At 41.3% G+C, this 21,237-nt stretch overlaps 1 protein-coding gene across 1 annotated transcript in view; it reads right to left on the bottom strand.

Annotated features, from left to right (window-relative positions):
• Positions 1-129: 129 nt before the first annotated feature.
• BLTP3A (bridge-like lipid transfer protein family member 3A) overlaps positions 130-21,237 on the bottom strand; it is a 54,062-nt gene continuing 32,954 nt past the window's right edge. Inside the window, exons 11-21 of the mRNA XM_083445615.1 lie at positions 19,653-19,807; positions 18,968-19,109; positions 16,035-16,228; positions 13,623-15,154; positions 12,197-12,393; positions 11,018-11,169; positions 10,758-10,908; positions 9,016-9,281; positions 7,829-7,937; positions 7,406-7,509; positions 130-4,844 (exon numbers count right to left, since the gene is read on the bottom strand). Coding sequence (XP_083301741.1) covers positions 4,719-4,844; positions 7,406-7,509; positions 7,829-7,937; positions 9,016-9,281; positions 10,758-10,908; positions 11,018-11,169; positions 12,197-12,393; positions 13,623-15,154; positions 16,035-16,228; positions 18,968-19,109; positions 19,653-19,807 — 3,128 coding nt within the window. The 3' untranslated portion in view covers positions 130-4,718. The remainder of the gene's footprint in view (positions 4,845-7,405; positions 7,510-7,828; positions 7,938-9,015; positions 9,282-10,757; positions 10,909-11,017; positions 11,170-12,196; positions 12,394-13,622; positions 15,155-16,034; positions 16,229-18,967; positions 19,110-19,652; positions 19,808-21,237) is intronic.

Below are 21,237 nucleotides of genomic sequence, written 5' to 3' on the forward strand. Positions count from 1 at the left end.
ATATTGCCAAGCACGGTTTGCCTTTTGTAGCTGCAGCAACAGCAATAAAAGGATAAGCTGCTGAATATCAGATCAATAGCCTGACTATGATGCTGGAAAGTTAAAACTTGAGAAATAAATCAACAGAAACAGAGTTAATCAATTTAATTTATAACTCAGAAGCGGTTCACAGAACCAATACAATCATAGGAGGAAAAAAGTATATTGCAGCAAAATCCAATACGGTTGAATGCTTTAGTTTAGATTCAAGTCAGCCTTGTACCCAGTACTCTACCTGTGCTTGTAGCATTCCTGGTCATAGTTACAGCAGGAGCCACAAGAAACTAGGAGAGCCTTGCAACAAGTAAGAATCCCTTGGTGTATAAGTTACGGTATTACAAAGTAGTAAGTCTTGCTCTTCACTTTACATTTAAATATAGCACTGAAAAAAGGGAGTGTCTTTAAGAACAGAACAGTAATGCAGTTTAGTCCAGCGTCTCAGTATCAGCTTCAGTGGATTTCCTCCCTATTCCAGTAGTAAACGTAGAGGAATAAATTAATCCTCAGTTGGGGGGAAGCATCTGGACCATGCCCACCACAGTAAGCTGATAAGCAAGGCTCTTCCTACCATCAGTAATTAAAACCAAACAAGTCACACCATAAACTTAACATACCAGTATATCTTCCATATGCTTTGCCTTATTTTCAGCCCTCCAAAAGATACTGGAAACTGCTAAAAAAACTATTTTCAGCAGGACAAAAATACATGAACTGCATTGTGCAGTTAAATTCTGTGTACCATTCTGTCTCTTCATGTTTTAACATGCTGCATTTTGCAACAAAAGATATATTTATTTTTTTTAAGCATTCAAGTTAAGAAAAAGCAGTGGGAGGCCTATATAAAATCTAACCATGGCCAAGACTATTTTGCTTCTTTCTTAGCAATAGAAGATATGCATATGCAGAATTGTTTACTGAAAGTTCAGGTTTGTTGGACTGCATGATCAGCGACTGCATGTAGGGAAAAATACTCTATGTGTAGTACACTTAACAACTAGTTGTTTACTTGTTGAATTCACAGAAAGTGCATGACTATACTTAAGATGTATTAATTTGGTGTGTTGTTTTGGTACTATACTACAAATAGTATGAACTGCACTGTCAACCCCATAAAGATAAATTTTACAGACTTCAAAAACAGTTCTGTTCATTAGGCAAGAGTGGTTTTATACATAGGAGCCAACAGTAATACATACTACTCTTTTAATAGAGTTTTTCTGCCACTGCATTAAAGAAGGGCTACCCCACTTGGGCATTTTCCAATATGGAGAGGGTGATTCATGCTTACTCCAGTGTGTGGCTTGGGATTGAAGGGAGTGTTTTAAATAGGATGCCTTAGGAAAAAGGCATCAGCAATAGTTCACTGCACAGAAAATGAACAAGCAGAAGCTACAGCACATGCAGCCCGATATGCAGAAATCACCACTGATGAATTAATGAAAGTGACAGCACCACAGCACAGCTGGCAAAGCTTTCTGGAGTACAGCAGCCCGTTGCTAGCCTTGAGGGCTAGCAAATTATCTGAGGCAGCTGAAGACAGAGTCTCTCCCCCACACTCCCACCCCGGTTCAGAACAAAAATTGTTTTAAGCTGCTCTCTGATTCACATAGTGAAGGTCACACAGTGACTGCTCCAAGGCAATCAGATCAAGGCAGACAAGCAGATGTCAGACACAAAAAGATGCATTCTGCAGCAATAGCTAAGGAATGGCATTGCCTCCAGCTACAAACGGTTTAATAAGTACTAGATAAGATTGGTTAACCATTAAAATACTACTAATTTACAGCAAGATTGCTTATTATGTTATAGCCCATTACCCTCTTCATGCTCCATTTTGTTCTGAACTCTATATTAATATAGGCTGTAGCTTTGATGGGACATTACATAACTCAGACTATTTATGGTACTTATTCCACTGTTATGATTTGTGATTTTATTTTAAAAAAATAAAAACAAACCAGTCATGTGTGCGTGTGGTTACCCTTTAAATATCTTTGACACTTTAACCCAGTCTGACTAATCCAACATGTGCAGTAGTAGAAACTTCTTCCCTAAATGTAAGATACCTGACTTAAACTAAACCCACTAATTCCTCTTATCTGACCAATCTTAATCCATATCATACTTTTAGCAGCCACATCTATGTATACCTGTATTAAGCATGATTCTTTTGTCTCCAGTTTTAATATTCTAAAATTAACTACTTTTTGAAAATTGTGTAAGAACACATTCAGGCCTATATGTTATAGCTATATTTTCTTTTTAGGGATTAAAAACTATCAAAAGTCAGCACAGGTACGTATACATCAGCCTAATCATTCACAAAGACAAGAACAGCCTTTGAATTTGCATCTAAGCATATGGTTTGGGAAGAATTGGCAATCCCTTCTTGTTGCTAGAATGTAGTGCATATTGTTTCATCAGTTTGTTTTGCATCCATACAACATTAAAATAGTGTTTTAACACACTACAAAGACTAACCCACAAAAGTATTAAATGCAGCCATATCCAAAGGTACGAAAAGTCAGATGCTATGGGTGGCTTTTTGGCAGAGTGTAGCACAGGACTGTATTATCCAGTTTAATCTTGCAGGGCTTCACAAGAGAGGTTGCCACCACTCTTCCACATTTGTTTTCCTACTGTGGGGGCAGGAAGCCTGTGGTCCTCCAGTTGCTGCTGGACTCGAGCTCCACCCAGCATGCCCAACAATCAGGGTTCTTGTGAGTTTTCGTCCAGCAACACCTGGAGGACCACTGGTTCCGCATCCTTGCTCTACTGGGTCTCATATGCTTCTTAGGGACATGGATACACAGTATAGCTGTTTTCTTAAAAAGTCAGTTTCAGAGACTGGCCAACAACTAACATTTTGTTGAGTTGTGTGTTTATCAATGAAAACACAAAGTTTTAAAAAGTAGAACAAAATGGCTGGTGGTGGAGGGTGAGAAGTGTGAGTTAGCATTCACACATTTGCTCATTCCCCAGTTCCAGGAGTGTTGTACAATATACCTTCACGATTTACACCCTATGCCCTTTTAAAATGTGGGGGGTTTTTTGGAGGGGAGAGGCTATTGGGTTGTTGTTTTTATTTTTGTTAGGTATTTTGTGGTTTTATATCTTGATTTTATTCTGTGATCTGCCCTGAGACCCACCCCCCAAGTATAGAGCGGTATATAAATTCAATAAATAATAGAATAATAATTCAACTAGGCACAGAACTCATCATAGGCTTGTCATTCATTAGAGGCTTAACTAACATCTAATTTCTGTAATCTTCAATATGGTAGTTAGTTCATGTATAGTGAGCAAGCATAGGCCTTCTGTTGTAAATTGTTAGACTGTGTTTACTTGCCTGAGACTGGCTTTAACTGCTTGGAGAGTCATATTGTACTAATTTACAGGCTGCATCTAAGGCTGGAATCCCTGGAGACATTCTTTCCTCCTTGCTTTTACCATTTCCCTCTATGTAAGCTTCATCATGCCTTGTTAAAACTGCTTCAGAGCAAAATCCCTTCTAAAATTGTTTTGGACACAACTTCTTTATGGAAACATCCAAGAAAACTAGCATTGGCCAAGCCTGTTCCAGAGCTTAATTGCTGTTTCATTCATTCCAAATAGCAAACAACGAGTGACAGCAGAAAGAAGAAAGGGTTGAGTGTTTAGCCACTCTACACAATCGCACACTAGAACAATTTCAACCAGCATTTAATCTGGATTACAGAAAGTTGCAGCATAGTTTGCGGTTCATCATTTACCAAATGAACTGCTAAGGGCAGTGCATGACCTAGAAGGAATTGGCAGAACCCACTTCCTCTGTGCTGTCCAGGCTTATCTGTGTAGTGTAATGCAAAGGAAAAGTGCTTCCAACATGTCTCAGCTGTCAAGGACAGGACATCTGCAGCTTTTCACTAAAGTAAACCCAGTAAGGGTTGTGATACTGCAAGAAGGCAATGGTGAAGGTCAACTGAGCTTATGAAGAAGTGGGAGGAAGGCTAGTGAAATGCTCCACTCAAAGTGTCTTACTGGAAAAGACAAGTGCGGGGGGGGGGCAGTTTAATGGGAAACTGTGGCCACCAAAATGCATATCAGGTCTGATTAATTTTATACTTTCTGTTCCTAGCACCCTTTCCTGTGCTCAGCCTGTACCCCACCCCTCGTTCTTCTATCCTCAGGCTCATGGTGCTGACCAAAGCTCCATGAAATTTATTTTCAATGGTTAACAATGCTCCAGCAAAGAAGACTGACCTTTACTGTTTTGGTGTATAATATACATGTCCCCAATACTACCCATCACCTCAAGCAGGAGTGAAGCAGATGATGAGAAAGATTATTCATTTTTCAGCACCACTTTTAGACAACTTGAATGGGACAGAAACCTAGTTCTTCCTTGTTTGGCTTTGCAGCTTTTAGATTCAATGCTGCCATGTTTCAGCTGAAGTGTAGTTTCATGCTATCTGGACATGGGCTGCAAAACAAACACTCCAGATCATCATATTCCCACGTTTCCTCACTGCCTGTCCATTTCCATGTTCCATCTTCTGTAATGGCACACTGTTTCTGCTCCTCAAGGCAGTTACTCTGGATTGAAGATGGCCTAGGTAGCTGTAATGTAACAAGCAAGCTTTTTTATGCTGCTGGTGATCTCTGGTTGCCCTGAGCATCTGTAGCTCAGTCCTCTGCTGTCAAAGCTGGAAGAGAGGATCATATTTCCTTATTTCCTGTAGTAGGCGTATTTTGTCCAGATTGGCTTCTGCAAGGGCTTTTTTTGTGACCTGTAGCTCTCTCTCCAAAGCTGGAACTTCTTTTAGCTACAAAGACAAAATAAGGAGCGGGGGTGGGGGTGAAGAGAGATAAAGTATTTTTCAAGCTGTGAACTGCAAGACACAATTTGGATAGTGAGGCATTTACCTATATTATTCAAAGAGATGACTTCCCCAGCAGGAGTACTTGCCGATAGTCTAGTCTAATAGCTATTAGCTTTCAGTGACTTTGTTTTTAATGCAGTTATTCTTATTTCAGAAATTATTAAGTGCTTCATCAAATTAAAAAGTGGTTCATATTACACACACACACACTTTGCGGGTTGGTCTCAAGAAAGGAAAAGAAGATTGCAATCAAGGACCATTATTCAAGTTCCTGAAAATCTGAGCTCAGTTCTCTGTAGAGTAATCCCTGATTTTTCTGCCCAGCTTTTGGTTTTGCGTTTTCTATTACTATTCAAACTGTAATGTAAGCATATAAATCAAATTATGTGCAAAATAATAATAATCAACATTAGATTCACCAAGACTGAACATTAGCCCATCAATAGCAGCATCAGCATATAAGAAGAACCATGAGCTTATCTTGTCCAATATCCTGTTTCCAACAGAGGCCAACCAGATGTCCATGTGCAGCTAAGATTTTTAATGCACAATGCAAAGGCCCCAGTATCTTTCATCTTTAAAATAAAATTTAATGCAAAACAGCATATTTTGTACCTATACCTATTTGTTTGGGATGTGCATGTTTGTGTCTATACACACACCCCCTATACTATATTTGTACTAGTCTTGTCATTATGCAGCACCCAATGCAGGAATTGTAGCACCAAATCACAATCCTGGATTTGCTGAAGACACAGCAAGATGGGGGATGGTGGGAAGAGAAGGCAGATTGCATAACATCAGTGGCTGTGATACAGAAGCAAGAAAGGAGAGACAAAGAGACGGGAAACGTGGTGGCTTAAAATAATGGAAGAGGTTTGAACAGATCAGAAAGAAGAACATGGAGGAATTGCTTTTAAAAAAAGTTTTAACAAGAAGAAATAGTGCAGATGGGTACAACACAGAGGCAAACACCAAAAAGCTAACGCAACAAAGCCTCTCTCAATTCCCTTCTCACTGTACTCAAATCTTGTTTTAAGTACAAATCTTGTTTTTCCCTTTCCTTTCTCCTGTTCCATTCAAACCTTTGTTGTTGTTTAAAACTACCACATTTCCCCACTCAGTGTTTCTCCATCACTGCTCTACTCAAATCTGTCCCTCTTGCATTATTCAGTTGCCTCATGTGTGACAAAAAGGCAGGCATCCCCAAACTCAGCCCTCCACCTGTTTTGGGACTACAACTCCCATCATCCCTAGCTAACAGGACCAGTGGCCAGGGATGATGTTTCGAATTGTAGTCCCAAAACAGCTGGAGGGCCAAGTTTGGGGATGCCTGCAAAAAGGAGTCCTCAAATATGGAGTGGAGCGAGCACAGGAAAAGAGACTTCACACACACACTTAAAAGAATGCAAAGTAGACATTGCAAAAGAAAATGCAGCAGGTTTTACAAGCCTAAAACTGGCAGAAAATTATCTGGGACTCTGATTTATACATGGAGATATGTACACAGGTTCCTAGTTCACTTTACTGCTTATCTATTAACTTTAACAGTACATTGAACTGCCAGATTTTGTTGATTTTTACTATAAGCAGAGAATGTTTACAACAATACAGCTCACAGCGGAAACTACAATATTAATAGTGCTTTTCCTGAATTATTGATTGTTTTTGAAATAAATCTGCGGCCTCAGAAACACTAAAAAGTAATAATAAAATGCTAAAGTAATTGTCTTTTAGAGGGAAACATTATAAACTAGCATTATATTGGATGTTTTCCTCTAAAAAGCAAATATTTTATTACTATTGACACAGCACTTTTTGATGTAGTTCACAATTCAGATTTCTTTATTTTGGTCATTTCTTACAACCATGATGCAAGTAAGTTAATTGTAATTTCCCTTATAGGAGGGAAAGGCCATTAATCAGGATAAGAATGCATTTATTACTAATGAAGTGGCCCAGTATGCTAGCTTGCTTCCTACTATTGCCAGAGCCATTTTCAAAAAAACTTCGCAGTCTTGGGTACCAGAGACTGAACGATTCTATTATTCATACATTAACATGAACCAACTGTGTTGATGAAGAGTGTTTGAAGTCATAATGCAAGATGGTTATAATAGAACGTTCTTTCCTCTTTTTTTGTTGCCATCAGTGTTATCTGTTACACTCTTAATGACTTTGATATATGTATTAATATTTATTCCATTATTCCATTATAACTGGTGAATATAAATATTGTATCTATTCAAAATCCTGCTTCAGATAGCAGTCTTTGCAAGAAATGCTACAGTGCTGTCTCTGAAAATCAGCAAACGACATGCTTGCCTTTGCTTCTGCAAAGAAATCTGAAAAGAGGGAAGGGAACGGAAACTGAGATATCCAGAAATGAGTACACAAGAGCTGATATTTGTAAGTACATTAGCAAGGAAATAAACATGCAGGTAGGGGCTTGTATTTTCCTCCCTTTTCTGTTAGTGACTGCAAGCTGTTAAGATATGGCATACCTGAAGTTCATCACTGGATCCTGCTGAAACTGCAGAAATTCTCCGCTGTTTCTTAAGATCTTTCTGAAGCCTCTTCTGCTCAGAAGATCCTTCCCCCTGTGCAACTGAAAAGTCATGCAGAAAACACAAGTATGATGAAATAACCTGCAGGATGTGGATGTAAAGATAAAGCCTCCAATGTTTTTTTCAGAATGAGAAACTGAAGATACGGGAGGGAAATAACTGAGCAGCAATATCCAACAGCACATTGCAATTTTAGTCTCCCAATAAATATTTTACACATCACTTAAATGCCATATTAATCATCTCAATGTACTGGTAGCAACAAAAAGGAAGCTGGGGGTGGGTTAAAGGTTCTAGCAGGCTTAGCTGTTTTAGCTGCAGCATCTTCCAGCCACTGCTACTGCCATTCATGGCACTGACCTTTTATACAGAATACTCCATCATCATCACAACAAACAACAACGTGGTCCACTGCAAGGATTAAAGGCACAGGACCAGGAGAAGTAGGGTATATTCGAGGAGTGTCATCCTGCAAAACAAAGAATATTAGCTATAAAAACTATTCCCTCCAATTTTTGCAGAAACCATATTTTCAATGCAAGCATTTCCATACCCTATCCCAATAAAGCATTATTATAATACAATGGAAGATCAAACCCAGTCCGAGGTCAGAATATAATGATGCCCATGCTTCCATATATGTGGGCTGGGAGCAGGGAAGATGCAGTTAACTTTTGGTGGCAGGTCTTTGCTGCCATCTGTAGTGTAATGCCACTACAGATATGTAAAAGCTAAAAGGTAAAGGTAAAGGACCCAGACATACAGATATGAATTCAGCTTTCAAAGGGACTAATTAAATTGGAAAGTGGAAAGAGTCTGCGTACATATGCTAGATTGTGCATGGTCCTGAGGATTTTGGCCTATAAATTTTCATTTATTACACATCCGAAGTGATTTAGAAGATGTATTCCAAAGTTTCCTTTGTTTCAGATACCACTGCACTCTGATCAGGTAATAATGGTTCCTTTTGTATGATACAGAATTTTACAAAGGGTGGTGGAATATTTTAAAGCCTATATTATAACCGAGGAAAGCAAAGCACACAAGATTTGTATATTTTCAGTATCTTGCCTTTCCAAGGCTGAAAGAGGCCATCAAGAAACCTGAACAAGACCGATGTCATGAGTTAAGAATGCCCTTGTTATCAGTTCCCAGAATGAAGAGCAATTAGCAGTCTTCTGAGGTCACCTGTTAAATTTTTAACAACCCACAGTGCTAGTTACGTAACTCATGACAAAACATCAAAGAGGTAGATTCTGAGGGCTCTACTACATGGTCCAAGTTTCTATCTTAATAGGGTTAGAGTGTGGGGTGGTGGGGGTGGAAGACTAAAAATACAGTGTCTACCAGTAATCCCTGTTCACATGTTTACTGACATTCCTGAAGAACACTAAAAGGACAGTGACGCAGGATGTACCTTTGCAGAAGGAATGTTCATTCTTTTTCAGCAATACTTGTTCCTCTGTATACTTGAAAATGTGAACATACGTAGTAATATCTACACTTCCTCTCAATGCATTCTAAAGCTAATGTACACACTCTCCCACCTTCAGTGTAATCTTGGTGTCCACAATTTCAATCTTCATGGGAATAACTTCAGGGATCACCTCATCCTCAAGGAAGGGTCCAAGGCTGGAAACAAAGGATGTCAGCAGCTCTGCACGATAGCTATGAATCAGCATGTGGAAAAAACCATTCTGAACAGCCAGAGGTGAATGCACTGCAGCGCTTGGTCCTATTTCATATTGTAAAGACACTTCAGGCTGGGTCAGGTTAGTTTCACTGGTTTGAGGTCTCTCCGAGTTTAGCTCTCCTAAAAGTACAAGGTGGTTATAGCAGCAGTATTCTATAGCTTACAATGTTGATAATTCTCCCATCCTCTCCCCCCTACTAAAACTGTTTAACTAATGCCATTAATTCTATCAACTAGCACAGGGATGGGAAACCTGTGGCCCTACAAAAGCTGTTAGGTTCTGATTCTTATCAAGCCCCGTCAGCATGGGGAATGGTCAGGGATGAAGACAGCTGTTGTTCAGCAAGATCTGAAAGGGCCAAAGGTTAGCCACACCTTAGCTAGTGGAAGGCACTACTACTGTTCAGCACCTCCAAGCAGCTAGATTAAATCAATTTTGCCTTGGATCATCAGCCTCCCTAATAGAAATCACAACTACAGACATGGAAGATGAAATAATTTAATATGACCCCAAACAGTTTACAGTGCAATCTTGTAACATAAACACAGAAGTAAACCCCAGTGAGTTCCGTGGGGCTTGCTCTCATCTAACTGGATATATTTTCTTGCTTTCAGCAGTCTTATATTAATGGAAAATTTATGTGTATTTGATTATCTAAAGCATTCAGCTTTATTTATACAAAATGAAAGTTCTCTTTGATAATGAGCCTTGAGCTTTGTAAAACTGGCTTCTCAAACTAAGGTTCCCTCTCTATTATTCTTTTGAACAACCCGTCCTCCCAAGTATATTACCAGCTTCATTCCATCCTATTAGATCTTGTGCTCTCTAGTGGCCAAAAGATATACAGCAAGGGGCCCACATTAAGTTCAATTCCATTTTTAAAATGGAAACTTGTGCTACTAAAATAATCCATTTTAAGAGTCTGAAGCCATGTAATTTTGCCAGAGACATCACACTGCTGTCTTACATCTACACCGCCTTCTGAAATCTAGCATTGCCCCATACCTCTCATTAACTACATCCTGACACACTCAATATTAGAGATGAGGACACAACATCTCTTATAAAAATTAAAAATTGTCCCTGGCCTTTCCCCAGCCTTTTTCTGCCTTCTTCACCATACATATTCCACCTTTTTACATTTTTAACTGTTCAGCAGAATCATGTGCCTGCTATTGGTAGAAAAGACAGGAAATAGTGAATAATACTTCAGCTTGGGGAAAGAGACATAGCTCAGTGGTAGAGCATATGCTTTGCATACAGAATGTGTCAGGTTGAATATCTAGTATTTTCAGATAGGGCTGGGAAAAGACTCATGCCTGAAACCCTGGACACACCTGCCAGTCAGTGCTGACAAACTTGAGCAAGATGGACGCTTGTGTAAACCTATCACAAAACCTAGAAGTCAGAGTTGTAGATCTATATCTCAGAGAAGTTTGTACGGGAAAAAATAGTGGGTTTCCCCCCCTTCTATGTAAGACTGGAAGGCAAACACCCCACATAGGCGCCAAGCCTCCTGATTGTATTGTACAGGCAAAAACAGATCTCTGCACATGCATCAAAGCTACTAAACTTTACCTTGGTCAGTAACATACCTGTGCAGTCACCTTGCAGAAACTGCCACATACTTAGATTTCCTAGGTGAGCAGGAGTTAGCTCCATAACCTGAAGGGCAAGTCCCATATCATCTCCTTTCGTCTCTATCACACAGTTTACTTCTTTCATTTTCAACACCAAGACAGATACCTAAAACAGCAAGCCATAGAACAAATGAGTGCTGCAGCCTAGTTGTTCTCTCTCTCTAACTCCTCAGGGAAATAATATTTAAAAGAACAAGAAAGGGATGACATCTGACCATCTGGGGGCTGGAGTCTGGTCCGCTGGGAGAAGCTGAGCTGTTGATATATGTTGATTCTCTTTCCTCATCTGCCATTGGGCTTGACCTGTGGCCTGCATCATCAAGGACTTGGGGAATGTGCCCAGGGGTAAGAGGATCCAGGCTAGACTCTGAAGAAAAATCAAGAAGTTCAGTACTTGCTCTATAATTCTTATAGCACTTAAATAGGAATGTCAGAATCCTGAAACATCTAAAAAGACTACACACTTGGACTGGATTAATTTTAAAAACGTAAATGCCCCATAAGGAAATTTCTAAGTAAGAGCTTATGTGCCAGGCAATTTACTAAACAATTTAGTGGAAGGCAGGGGAGACAATTTTTGCTTATTTCCCTCTGAAGTGCTCAGCACCACCCCCCATGCTGTTCCACAGCATTTCCAATCCTTTGGAGAATATTTCTGGGAGACAGGGGGTGTTGCAAGGGGAAAGGGAAATGGATGAAAATTGCCTCTTCCACCAGCAGGATCATCACCATCACCATCATTTTTTATTTGTATGCCGCCTTTCCACAGTTAAAAAAACAATGCTCAAGGCGGCTTACAGCACGACAAGATTTAAATAATTACAAGAGTCATAAACAATAAATAAACCACATAAAAAATACACAACTAAAAGGGAAACAATTTCCACATAAATCAAAATCTAAAACTAAGAATACAGCATTAATATCACAGTTTAAAATGACAAAGGTAAAAAAAAAAAGCAATTTAAACAAAAAACAAAAACAAAACAAAATGGAGCCCTCTCTGCCCAGCAGTAGCAGCAGTTCTTATAGGCCTGTCAGTGCCTGCCCTAGGCCAGGTGGTGAGTGGCAGGCCTGGGGCCCTCAGACGCTGAGCAGAGGATATCTCCACAGGATCAAAAGACTTCAGTGGGTAAAAGAAGCGCTTCCATTCACCTAAAGCTAAGCTTGGATCCAGCTCGTAGTTTGCATTAGAACCCCCTTGTCCAACCATCACCGCACCAATTTTACGATGAATTTCCCACAATCCATCCCACCTAGTTTTTAAAAAGTTCTTTTAATTACACAAATGCCGTTTTTGTACAAATCATACCCTCAAGTGAAAAACCCAAGTATTATATAACTTATTTGATGAATTCATAAAAGGAGGGAAAGTGCAAGTTAATTCTCATTACCAGGTTCTATAAGCATCACAAAACCATCACTGCCATCGCTATCCACCGACAACCTATCTTCAGGACCACTGCCATCTAGAGAGCTGGTATCAAAGGAATGTTGGGAGGCAGTCCTTTTCATGGAGAAGAAACGCATTCGTCCACTACTGCCTCCCACTGGAGTCAACGCCCCCTCTTCAGTCTTCGGTGTGGGATCCCTAACAACAAGCACAGATCAAAGCTGTTTGGTATTACTGAATTAGATGCAAAATTATAATTGAAAGATGCCCATCATTATGACAGCTGGTACATAGTAAGAGGCACTATATATTGGAGGGAGTGTGGCACAAGGTGTTTTGTATAAAGAAATAAATTGAACTCCCTGCCCACAGCCTTCCCTGTTATTGCAAGCAAAGCCATCTACTGTCAGAACTGGATGAACACATCTTTCTTTCGTGGCCATCTTGACATTATTCCTACATACAGTGCTCTATTGGGAACCACTTGCTTACATAAGAGCAAGATAAAGAAGGTGCATTTGATGACACTAGTGGGATAGAGCTGGCGAGGGAACCTGTGGCTCTCCAGATATTAGAATAATAGAACTGTAGCGTTGGAAGAGTGCACAAGGGTCATCCAGTCCAACCCCCTGCAATGCAGGAATCTTTTGACCAACTTGGGGCTCGATCCCACAACCCTGAGATTAAGTGTCTTGTGCTCTACAGACTGAGCTATCCCAGGGAGTCCTACAGAATACAAGTTCCATCAGGGCTAGACAGCAATGCCCATGGTCGGGTATCATTTGTTGTTGATGTTGGGAAAGATGGAGGGCACAAGGAGAACGGGACGACAGAGGATGAGATGGTTGGATAGTGTTCTCGAAGCTACCAGCATAAGTTTGACCAAACTGCGGGAGGCAGTGGAAGACAGAAGTGCCTGGCGTGCTCTGGTCCATGGGGTCACGAAGAGTTGGACACGACTAAACGACTAAACAACAACAACAACAACATCTGGAGGGCTACAGATTCCCAACCTCTGGCTAGTGGCTGATTCTACCTCCTATTCCAGTGACCCAAGTGTCTGGGGATGAAGGTCAGGCTTTGTCCACTCTCTGGTGAATTCCAAATTGTTATGTTTATCTCACAAAAGTCAATGGCAGCCATTGAGAAATGAACCATTTCCCCATCTTCGTAGGCTAGCTCTATCATCTGCATATCCCTGCCCAGGTGATGATCTACCTTAGAACTGAGTGTACTTTGAATGAAAAAAATTACAAGAGATGTGGAGACCTTTGATTTCTGTATCCGGCAAAATAAGCCTGGTTTATCTGGCATTTATTCTACTTTCCATAAAACTATTCCCAACACTATAAAGAAAACTCAAGTGTGAAAAGCCACTATCATAGCACTTACAGAATGGCTATATAGGTGATTAGAAAATTACTCACTTAATTTGGGGGTGGACAAACATCTTCTGCATTGTGGAAGCCATCTTTTCCCTACTTAAGCTGAAAGCATCTTTTGTCATTGACATAGCCTCTTTGGTGAGGTCCATGGTCACATGCAAGGCTTCCTTGGTGGCACCCTTAGTTATATGCAGTGCACTAGATAACTCCAGCTCCATGCTTTTCAGAGGGATTAGCTCCTCTTGTCCATTTAGAGAGACTTGTATGCCACCTAAAGGATCTACAAAGGAAGATGGGCTAGAAGGAAGACCTTGAGGAGTCGGAGAAAAACTTTCAAGCTCACTTGGTCTTTCTGCACCAAGGACTTCTTCAGCTTCATGTGCTTCTTCTATAGGACCTCGTTCTACTGTGGTTTCTCCTACTAGGGCTCCATCACTCTGGGATTTTAGCATTCCATCTTGCAATGCCACCACACCATCTGTGCTCTCAATTCCACTATCATCTAGTACTTTCATGGGGCTGCCATCTTCCTTCTCTGAGCTAGCGTCCGATATCAGCTCTCTGCCTTCAGCAACCAGTCCCTCCCTGCTCTCTGAAGGGGAGAGTTCAGATTCTATAAGGCTTGTAGTATCTGAGTCAACAGACCTAGGTTCCAATGCAGAATCTGGAGTAGGATGCATTAGCAAGGCCAGCTCAGCACTGCCGAACATGATGCCCATACAAGTGGTTATGGAATCTAGAGGGGACCCAATTATTTCCTGAGTGTCTTGGGTCAACTGCTCTTGAAATGTCAACAGAACTTCTTTCATCCTAAGTAGCATCAAATACTGGTAGTGGTTGAGTCGCACCTTCATGTGTGCACTTGAATACAGAAGAACATGGACATCTGCAGATACTTCCACATCATCAACATTTCCTTCACCATTAACAATGTGGTTTTCTTCTTCCAAGACTTCCTTTGTCTCTGGGGCGAGGTAGATGCTTTTCAAATCCTGCTCAGTCTTTGATCTTTGGCAGAACTGCTCTTCTCTGGAAAGGTGCTGATGTTTGGCATGATTACTAAAGCTAGCGGAAGGTTTGATTTTAGCTGGTGAGGCAGAAGAGACATGCGGCACTGATGCTTGAGCTACCTCCCATCTCTTTGGGAGGCAGGCCCAGACACAGAGTGGAAATGGGTTGATAAAGTTAAGGGCTTTGCCTTTTGAGCTCTTTGCTCCCTCAAAGTCCAACGAGAGCTCAGCGAAATTGAAAGACCAAAGGTCTTCAGAAGCAGAGGACTTGCCGGGGGAAAGGGGAAAGTCTGCATGTTTCTGGGATTTAGTGTCCACTTGGTAAGCATGACGTAAAAAGAGGGTGTGTAGGAGGCTGAAGTTATCCTGAAATTTAGGGAACTGGGTATAGCTGGAGTGGAAGAATTCTGAAGCAGCAAATTTACGGAACAGGTTCTGGAGGGCTAAACAACTGCAGTGTGGAGCATGCCTTGTGTTGGTAGCTGTTATTTCTGATGCGCGAATGGATAGGCACCGGGGACGGTCCCGGTGATCGACCACTTTCTTCTCCACTGGGATGTTTAGCTACAACAATTGGGGGGGGAGGGGGAAAGACAAAAAATGATCAATATAGACATGCAAACTAGGGACGTGGGTGGCGCTGTGGGTTAAAACACAGAGCCTAGGACTTGCCGATCAGAAGGTCGGCAGTTCGAATCCCTGCGACGGGGTGAGCTCCCATTGCTTGGTCCCTGCTCCTGCGAACCTAGCAGTTCGAAAGCACGTCAAAGTGCAAGTAGATAAATAGGGAAGGTAAACGGTGTTTCCATGCGCTGCTCTGGTTCGCCAGAAGTGGCTTAGTCATGCTGGCCACATGACCTGCAAGCTGTACGCCGGATCCCTCGGCCAATAAAGCAAGATGAGCGCAGCAACCCCAGAGTCGGCCACGACTGGACCTAACGGTCAGGGGTCCCTTTACCTTTACCTTTTTAGACATGCAAACTATCCTATATCCTCAGCTTGAAAACATAACAGTTATCCCTTCTTTGGCAGATGTTAATAAAAAAAAGATGCTTTTTAATAATTTCATGGCTGAGTCAGAAATTGATCTGGTTTAGCACACTGAAGGAACTATAGTCGTGTTTGGTAAAAGAATTTTACTGCAACTGGTGAGAAGGCTCTGAGCCAGCCTTCCCCAACCTGATGTCCTCCAAATATTCTATACTGTGCTACATATTCTGATTACTGAACCACTAGTACTTTACTGAACCACTAGTACTTAACAAGGGACTTTCATGATTTGCCTCAGTAATAGCACCAGTGAAAGCTGCCAGCCTTCCACAAGTTGCATAGAGAAGGATAAACTATAATTTCAAAAAGACAGAAGTTGTTCCCCTCACCCACCCGCCCTCCTTGTCTCATGAGTTCCCTTTTACCTCATTCAAGTCAGAGCAGAAAAAAATACCTTGAGCATGAAGCCATCCAGTCTGACATCAATGTGCTCATCCTGCTTGCCAGAATTCTCTAGTTTGTATATAGCTTTGAATTGCTGTAAACTGCGATAGAGATCAAGGCAAAACAAGTTCACCCAGAGCACGCTTACTGTGTCCAAAGTGAATATCAAACCATTCAGCTGCAGGTACAAATTTGGGCATGGGACTAGAGAGAATGAAAAAAGGACAAGTTAGCCTTCCAGTAGTTTTGGCAGCACTAGATAAAGAGGGGGGGGGACAGGTTAAGAGCTGCATGTGTGTTACAACACAACATCTAATTTAGTATCTGGCCTCTTACGACAATCCATTTTGAAATACCTTACGGTTTTATAAGGGCCTATTACTATGACCCTGCCATTCTTTTTCCAGTTTAAATCCATCAGATACATTCTGAACCTCTCTGGCAATGTCTATTGTCTTGATTACTCCATGTAGTTAAATTTGACAATTCCTTTTCTGAAGTCAGCTGTATTACTGGTTTTCAACAACATCCAGGGCAAAGTAAATGGGATGTAATCTTGGACCCAGCTGAGAGGAAGCAAAACCTGCTTCTCACTGAAGGCACAAGGAGTAGGAAACAGGTTTTGCCCACACCCCAGTTTATGTCCTCGGGTGCGTGCCTTTACTTTCTTCCATACCATTCTGGCTGAGAAAGGTATTCTTGTGCTTCCACCACCCCAAGCAGAAGCTGCTGGATTGAAGAATGGTGCAAAGGGAAGGAGATAATGCAACAGCGATGATTCATCCTTTCCCCTCCAATTCAACTTCTCGGTTGGAAGGGAGGGGGGTAATTATTCACCTCCTCCACAGGGCCTTGAAGCTGTCTTTGGTTCAGATAAGCAGGGTAGATCCAAGCTCCCCAAGCTCTCCCTGCCTTGCTCCAACAATGGTATGCCTCCAATAATACACAGAAGGCCAGGGAATAGAGATTCAAGAAGTAGAAGGGTGTTGACAGAAGCAGTAAGTGTGAGTAAATAGCAGGATACAGAAGAGACTTTTCACCTCCCCTCCCTCCCATTTGCAACACTCTCCATTACCAGTGTCACTTTGCATCCAATTAGCTGAAATATTTTGCAGGAATTAAATCTCCACAACACCCACTGTGAAATAAAGGCCACACACGGGAATATATATTATATGCTATGTTATCAGAGATTAGTGGCAGATATTTAAGAAAAGAAACTGGCAAAATCTAATTAAGTGTGAGGGAAAGAAGAAATGAGGCATGGGTTGCTGAAGGGATTAACACTCAGGGCAAGCATGAGGGGAGGGGGAAGCCTCCCCCCCCAAACAGTTTCTAATCTAATCTGCATTGGAACAAAAGTCTTCTGGCACTTCATTTCTCCCTCTCTGCTGGCTGGGTGAAAATGTGTTATCATTTCTTATTTACTGAAACAGTTTCTTCCAAAGGGTTGGAATGCTTTGAAGAAACAAGAAGTGGTATCACATTTTCTTCACACATTTTTTTTAAAAAATGGAACTGAGCTAGGAAGATTTCTCTCATCTCTGATGACCAAACTAAGGTTGGGATTCCTCAATCTCTTCATAGGCTTTCTTAAGGCAAATTTCCAAACCTGCAGAAAAATACAGGATCAGCTTCCTCAGAATGCAAAAGCAAATAAAGAGAAATAATATTGTAAATTAGAGAAATAGAGCCAAACTATATGATGTTAGCTCCATATCTGTGCCACCAAGTGTAGTTATTTGCTAGGGAACACAGGAGTCCTTTCCCAGTCCTACCTGGACACCTTTTGTATGCAAACCATGTGTTCCACCATAGAGCTAAGATCCTTTTTTTGTTTTATAATTTATACAAAATGCCAGTGCTGGCACATGCACAAACACCCCAGTGTGGATCAGGACCCTGGTGTGGGAGGTTTTAACCCTTTGTCTCCCAACAATGGTCTCAGTTCAGATTGATTTCCCCACTCCAAGCATTTGCATATGAAAAAAAGCTCCCACTGAAGTTAACAGAAGCTTTTCATATGCCACCATTGCCACCATTAAAAAAATCTATGGTTTCTTAGGGTTTTCACAGTACAGTTCCTTATTCCACACACACACACTAGTTCTCCTCCCTCCCTGCACCCCATTTTTTATAGTTATAGCATTTTAATTTCCAATGTCCAGTTGTTTGGTGTGTTACACACTGTTCAGAATCACACACTCAGAGAGGGGTTAGGATTAATGAATGCAAATGCTGTGTTGGAGTTCTCTGTAAACACCTGTTAGGTTGGAGAAGTTGTGTCCCCCACTTCTTCTGCTTGTGGGTATTACTCAGTGAATAGTTCCAAAAATGTACTCCAAAGCTCTTGGAAGCTGAACTCTTTAAGCAGTTTATGGATCAGAATTTTCTGAAGGGTTGCTAGTTGCAGGAGGTCTCATATCCAGTTTTCTCTGCTTGGTGTGGCCCAGGCTTTCCAGTGTTGGATGATTATACGTTTTGCTGCTAGTGTGGAACCATCCATCTTGACCTTTAGATAAGATTCACCTGACAGGTATGTCACCGCATGGTGTCTCCTTTTGACATGGTTTTGTCCAGCACCAAATTATTCCCATTTCCAGAAGAGTTTGATACTGGGCCATTCCAAAAGAGTTGAGCTAGGCCTGCTTGTGGCAGCTTACACTTCCAGAAGTCATCTGTGGCTGTAATGTCCATGTGCTTCAGATGTTTTGGTGTCCAGTAGGCTCATAGGTGTATTTTATGCTGGGTTAACATGGGGCTTTTCCACATTGTGGAGCTTCTATTTCTTTGCACCAATTTGAATTGAGACAATAGCAGTGGCAAAGGATTTTCATGCTGGCAATTTGTATTTTAAAAATGTTGCATTCAAGTGCACAGATATGGAGGTAATTTATCATCTAGTTTGGCCTATAGACTCCTGAGGAGATGTAGAATAGTTACCTGGAAAATCTGGATTGTCTGGGAAGTAGTACTCAGTGAACTCAATATGAATGGCTGAGGTATGATCAGGAAGATTCAGCAGTTTCCTTCTACATGAGAGCAGGGTTGAGGGTTTCTTACTATGTTGTCCAGCTGTGGAAACCTGAAAAACAAGGAGTTGTAGATTCTCATTCAAGAGTAAAAATAATGACTGTCTGAAGACAATAGAAGACAGTGATTTGGCCTTGTGGTGCCCAAGGTCTAAAAGACAGAAGAACTGTTTCTCTGAAGCACTATTTCGATCTAGAATCTCAAAAATTAAGAGCACTGAAGCTGAAAAACATGTGAGCACAAACAAGCTGATAGCAAAAAATGATATACTATATGACCATATTACAGTAGTATATTTTCTCCCTTTGAGGCAGAGTAATCATCTATTTGCTTCTTTGAAAAACAAACACCAGAACATGTGGCAACAAAGGCAGCAGCTTAGATTGGAAAATATTTACTAAGAGGCCTACTTTCAGCCACGGAACAACATTTGTGCTGACATTAAGATCAAATAAAAAAATGAACATGTATTGGGCATTTGTACTTTAAAAGGCACAAAGAAGTGAGCAAGTGTCTGAACCTATGGTTTGGTTCACAAGTCAGGAAGAATGAGCAAGTAACAATGTGGCAGCAGATACTCTATCAACAACTGTACCTGATGAATATCCAAATCATCAACTCGGACAACCACACAGCTAGATCGGAGTCTATTCCATGCAGGCCGCTGGAGTCCAAATAGGATAGGCGATGGCATGCTTGCTTGAGGTATCCCTTTCTCTGGTGAGCTTGTTTGAGAACTAGAAAGACCATCTTAAAGACATTTTTTAGTCATCAGAACAGGCAAAATTATATTTCAAACACAAAATTTAACAAGGTAGTCCTCCTCCCACCAATTCTGTATTGATATGGAACATTGGACTCAAAGCAGATAACAAGGCATGGAAAAAATGTAATACTTTGAGAAAACATAGTAGGCTCTTCCAATCAATAATTTGTACTTAAAAGGAAACCAATCATGGTTCTTGGAAACCCTGCCCACTACTCTAGATTCAGGGACTTTGGTGAAAACTCAAAAGCAGGGAGCCACAGATTGTGGCTTGACTTCCCAGCTATTATTTATCATGGCCACTGACTACTCCCATTAAGGAAAGCCCTGCTATGTAGCATTTGGGGAGGGAGAAAAACAGAGAGCCAGGAATTGGTGTCTGAGCGATGCAACAAAACTTTTTTAAGTGTTGGCCCTAGCCAGGGAGGACCATTTGCATCCTACTTCAGGCAGCAAAGCATCTTGGACCAGCGCAGTCACCCCTCTCATTTTCAGTACATGCCAGAGGTTTCAGAGAAAGGGCAGAAACTTTGCTCTCACTTTGCACTACAATTTGTAGAAAGAAAAATAATGGAGTTCCTTGCACCACTTCCCCCTTTCCCAATGCCGGCACAGGTGCTGGGGAAGCCCTAATTTTCTCCTCAAGTGGTCTAGAGCAGGCGCTCAATGATCACACCATAAATTGCAGCAAGAGATTCCCACATCCACAAAAGAATGCTCATTCATCCTAATTATATTCAGGTAGGGAGGCAGCAGCAGCAGCAGTATACCCTCTGCCCACAATCTCCCTCAGATCCCAGACCCAAGAGGGGGGAAAGTAGGTAGAAATTGAAACCACTCTTTTCCTAGTAAACCTCAAACAAAATACATGGTGGGTCATGAAACTTGGTTTGTTCTCTTTTGCCACAAGGTGGCTAATTCTTCCTTACCCTAAGGCGGTGGATGAGAAAGACTCAGTGCAAAATCCCTTAACACTCCAATGTTGGTGGAGGGAAGTAAATTTTCCTCTCCCTCTTCCTGAAAGGAAATGGCCAACTGCTTGGGGGCAAGAAGAGGTGGTGCAGCTTGGAACAACTGCTGGCCCCATGTCTTATCTTAGATGGTTACTTGGGAAAGGAGGGAGGAGGCTGTTGACACAGCTGACCTGGCAAGTTGGTTTGGGGAACTCTATTCAGAAATCTTTCCAGAATTAAACCGGTAAGGACATTATTTTAGGCGTCACCTTTGTTTTATTCTGGTCTCAGACCTAACTTTTGCAATGTTCAACATGGCACATTAGTAAATGTAGAACCATGGCAGGTGGAGGATTCAACAGCAGTTTACAGAACACAGGGTTACCCATATTTTGAGGGCCACATGTCTTCTCAAAAGCCTCCAGAAGTTGGTGAATTCATGATTAAGCAAGTATTAAGGA

Source organism: Podarcis tiliguerta, assembly GCF_965153285.1.
Source record: "Podarcis tiliguerta genome assembly, chromosome: 6".
NCBI lineage: Eukaryota > Metazoa > Chordata > Lepidosauria > Squamata > Lacertidae > Podarcis > Podarcis tiliguerta.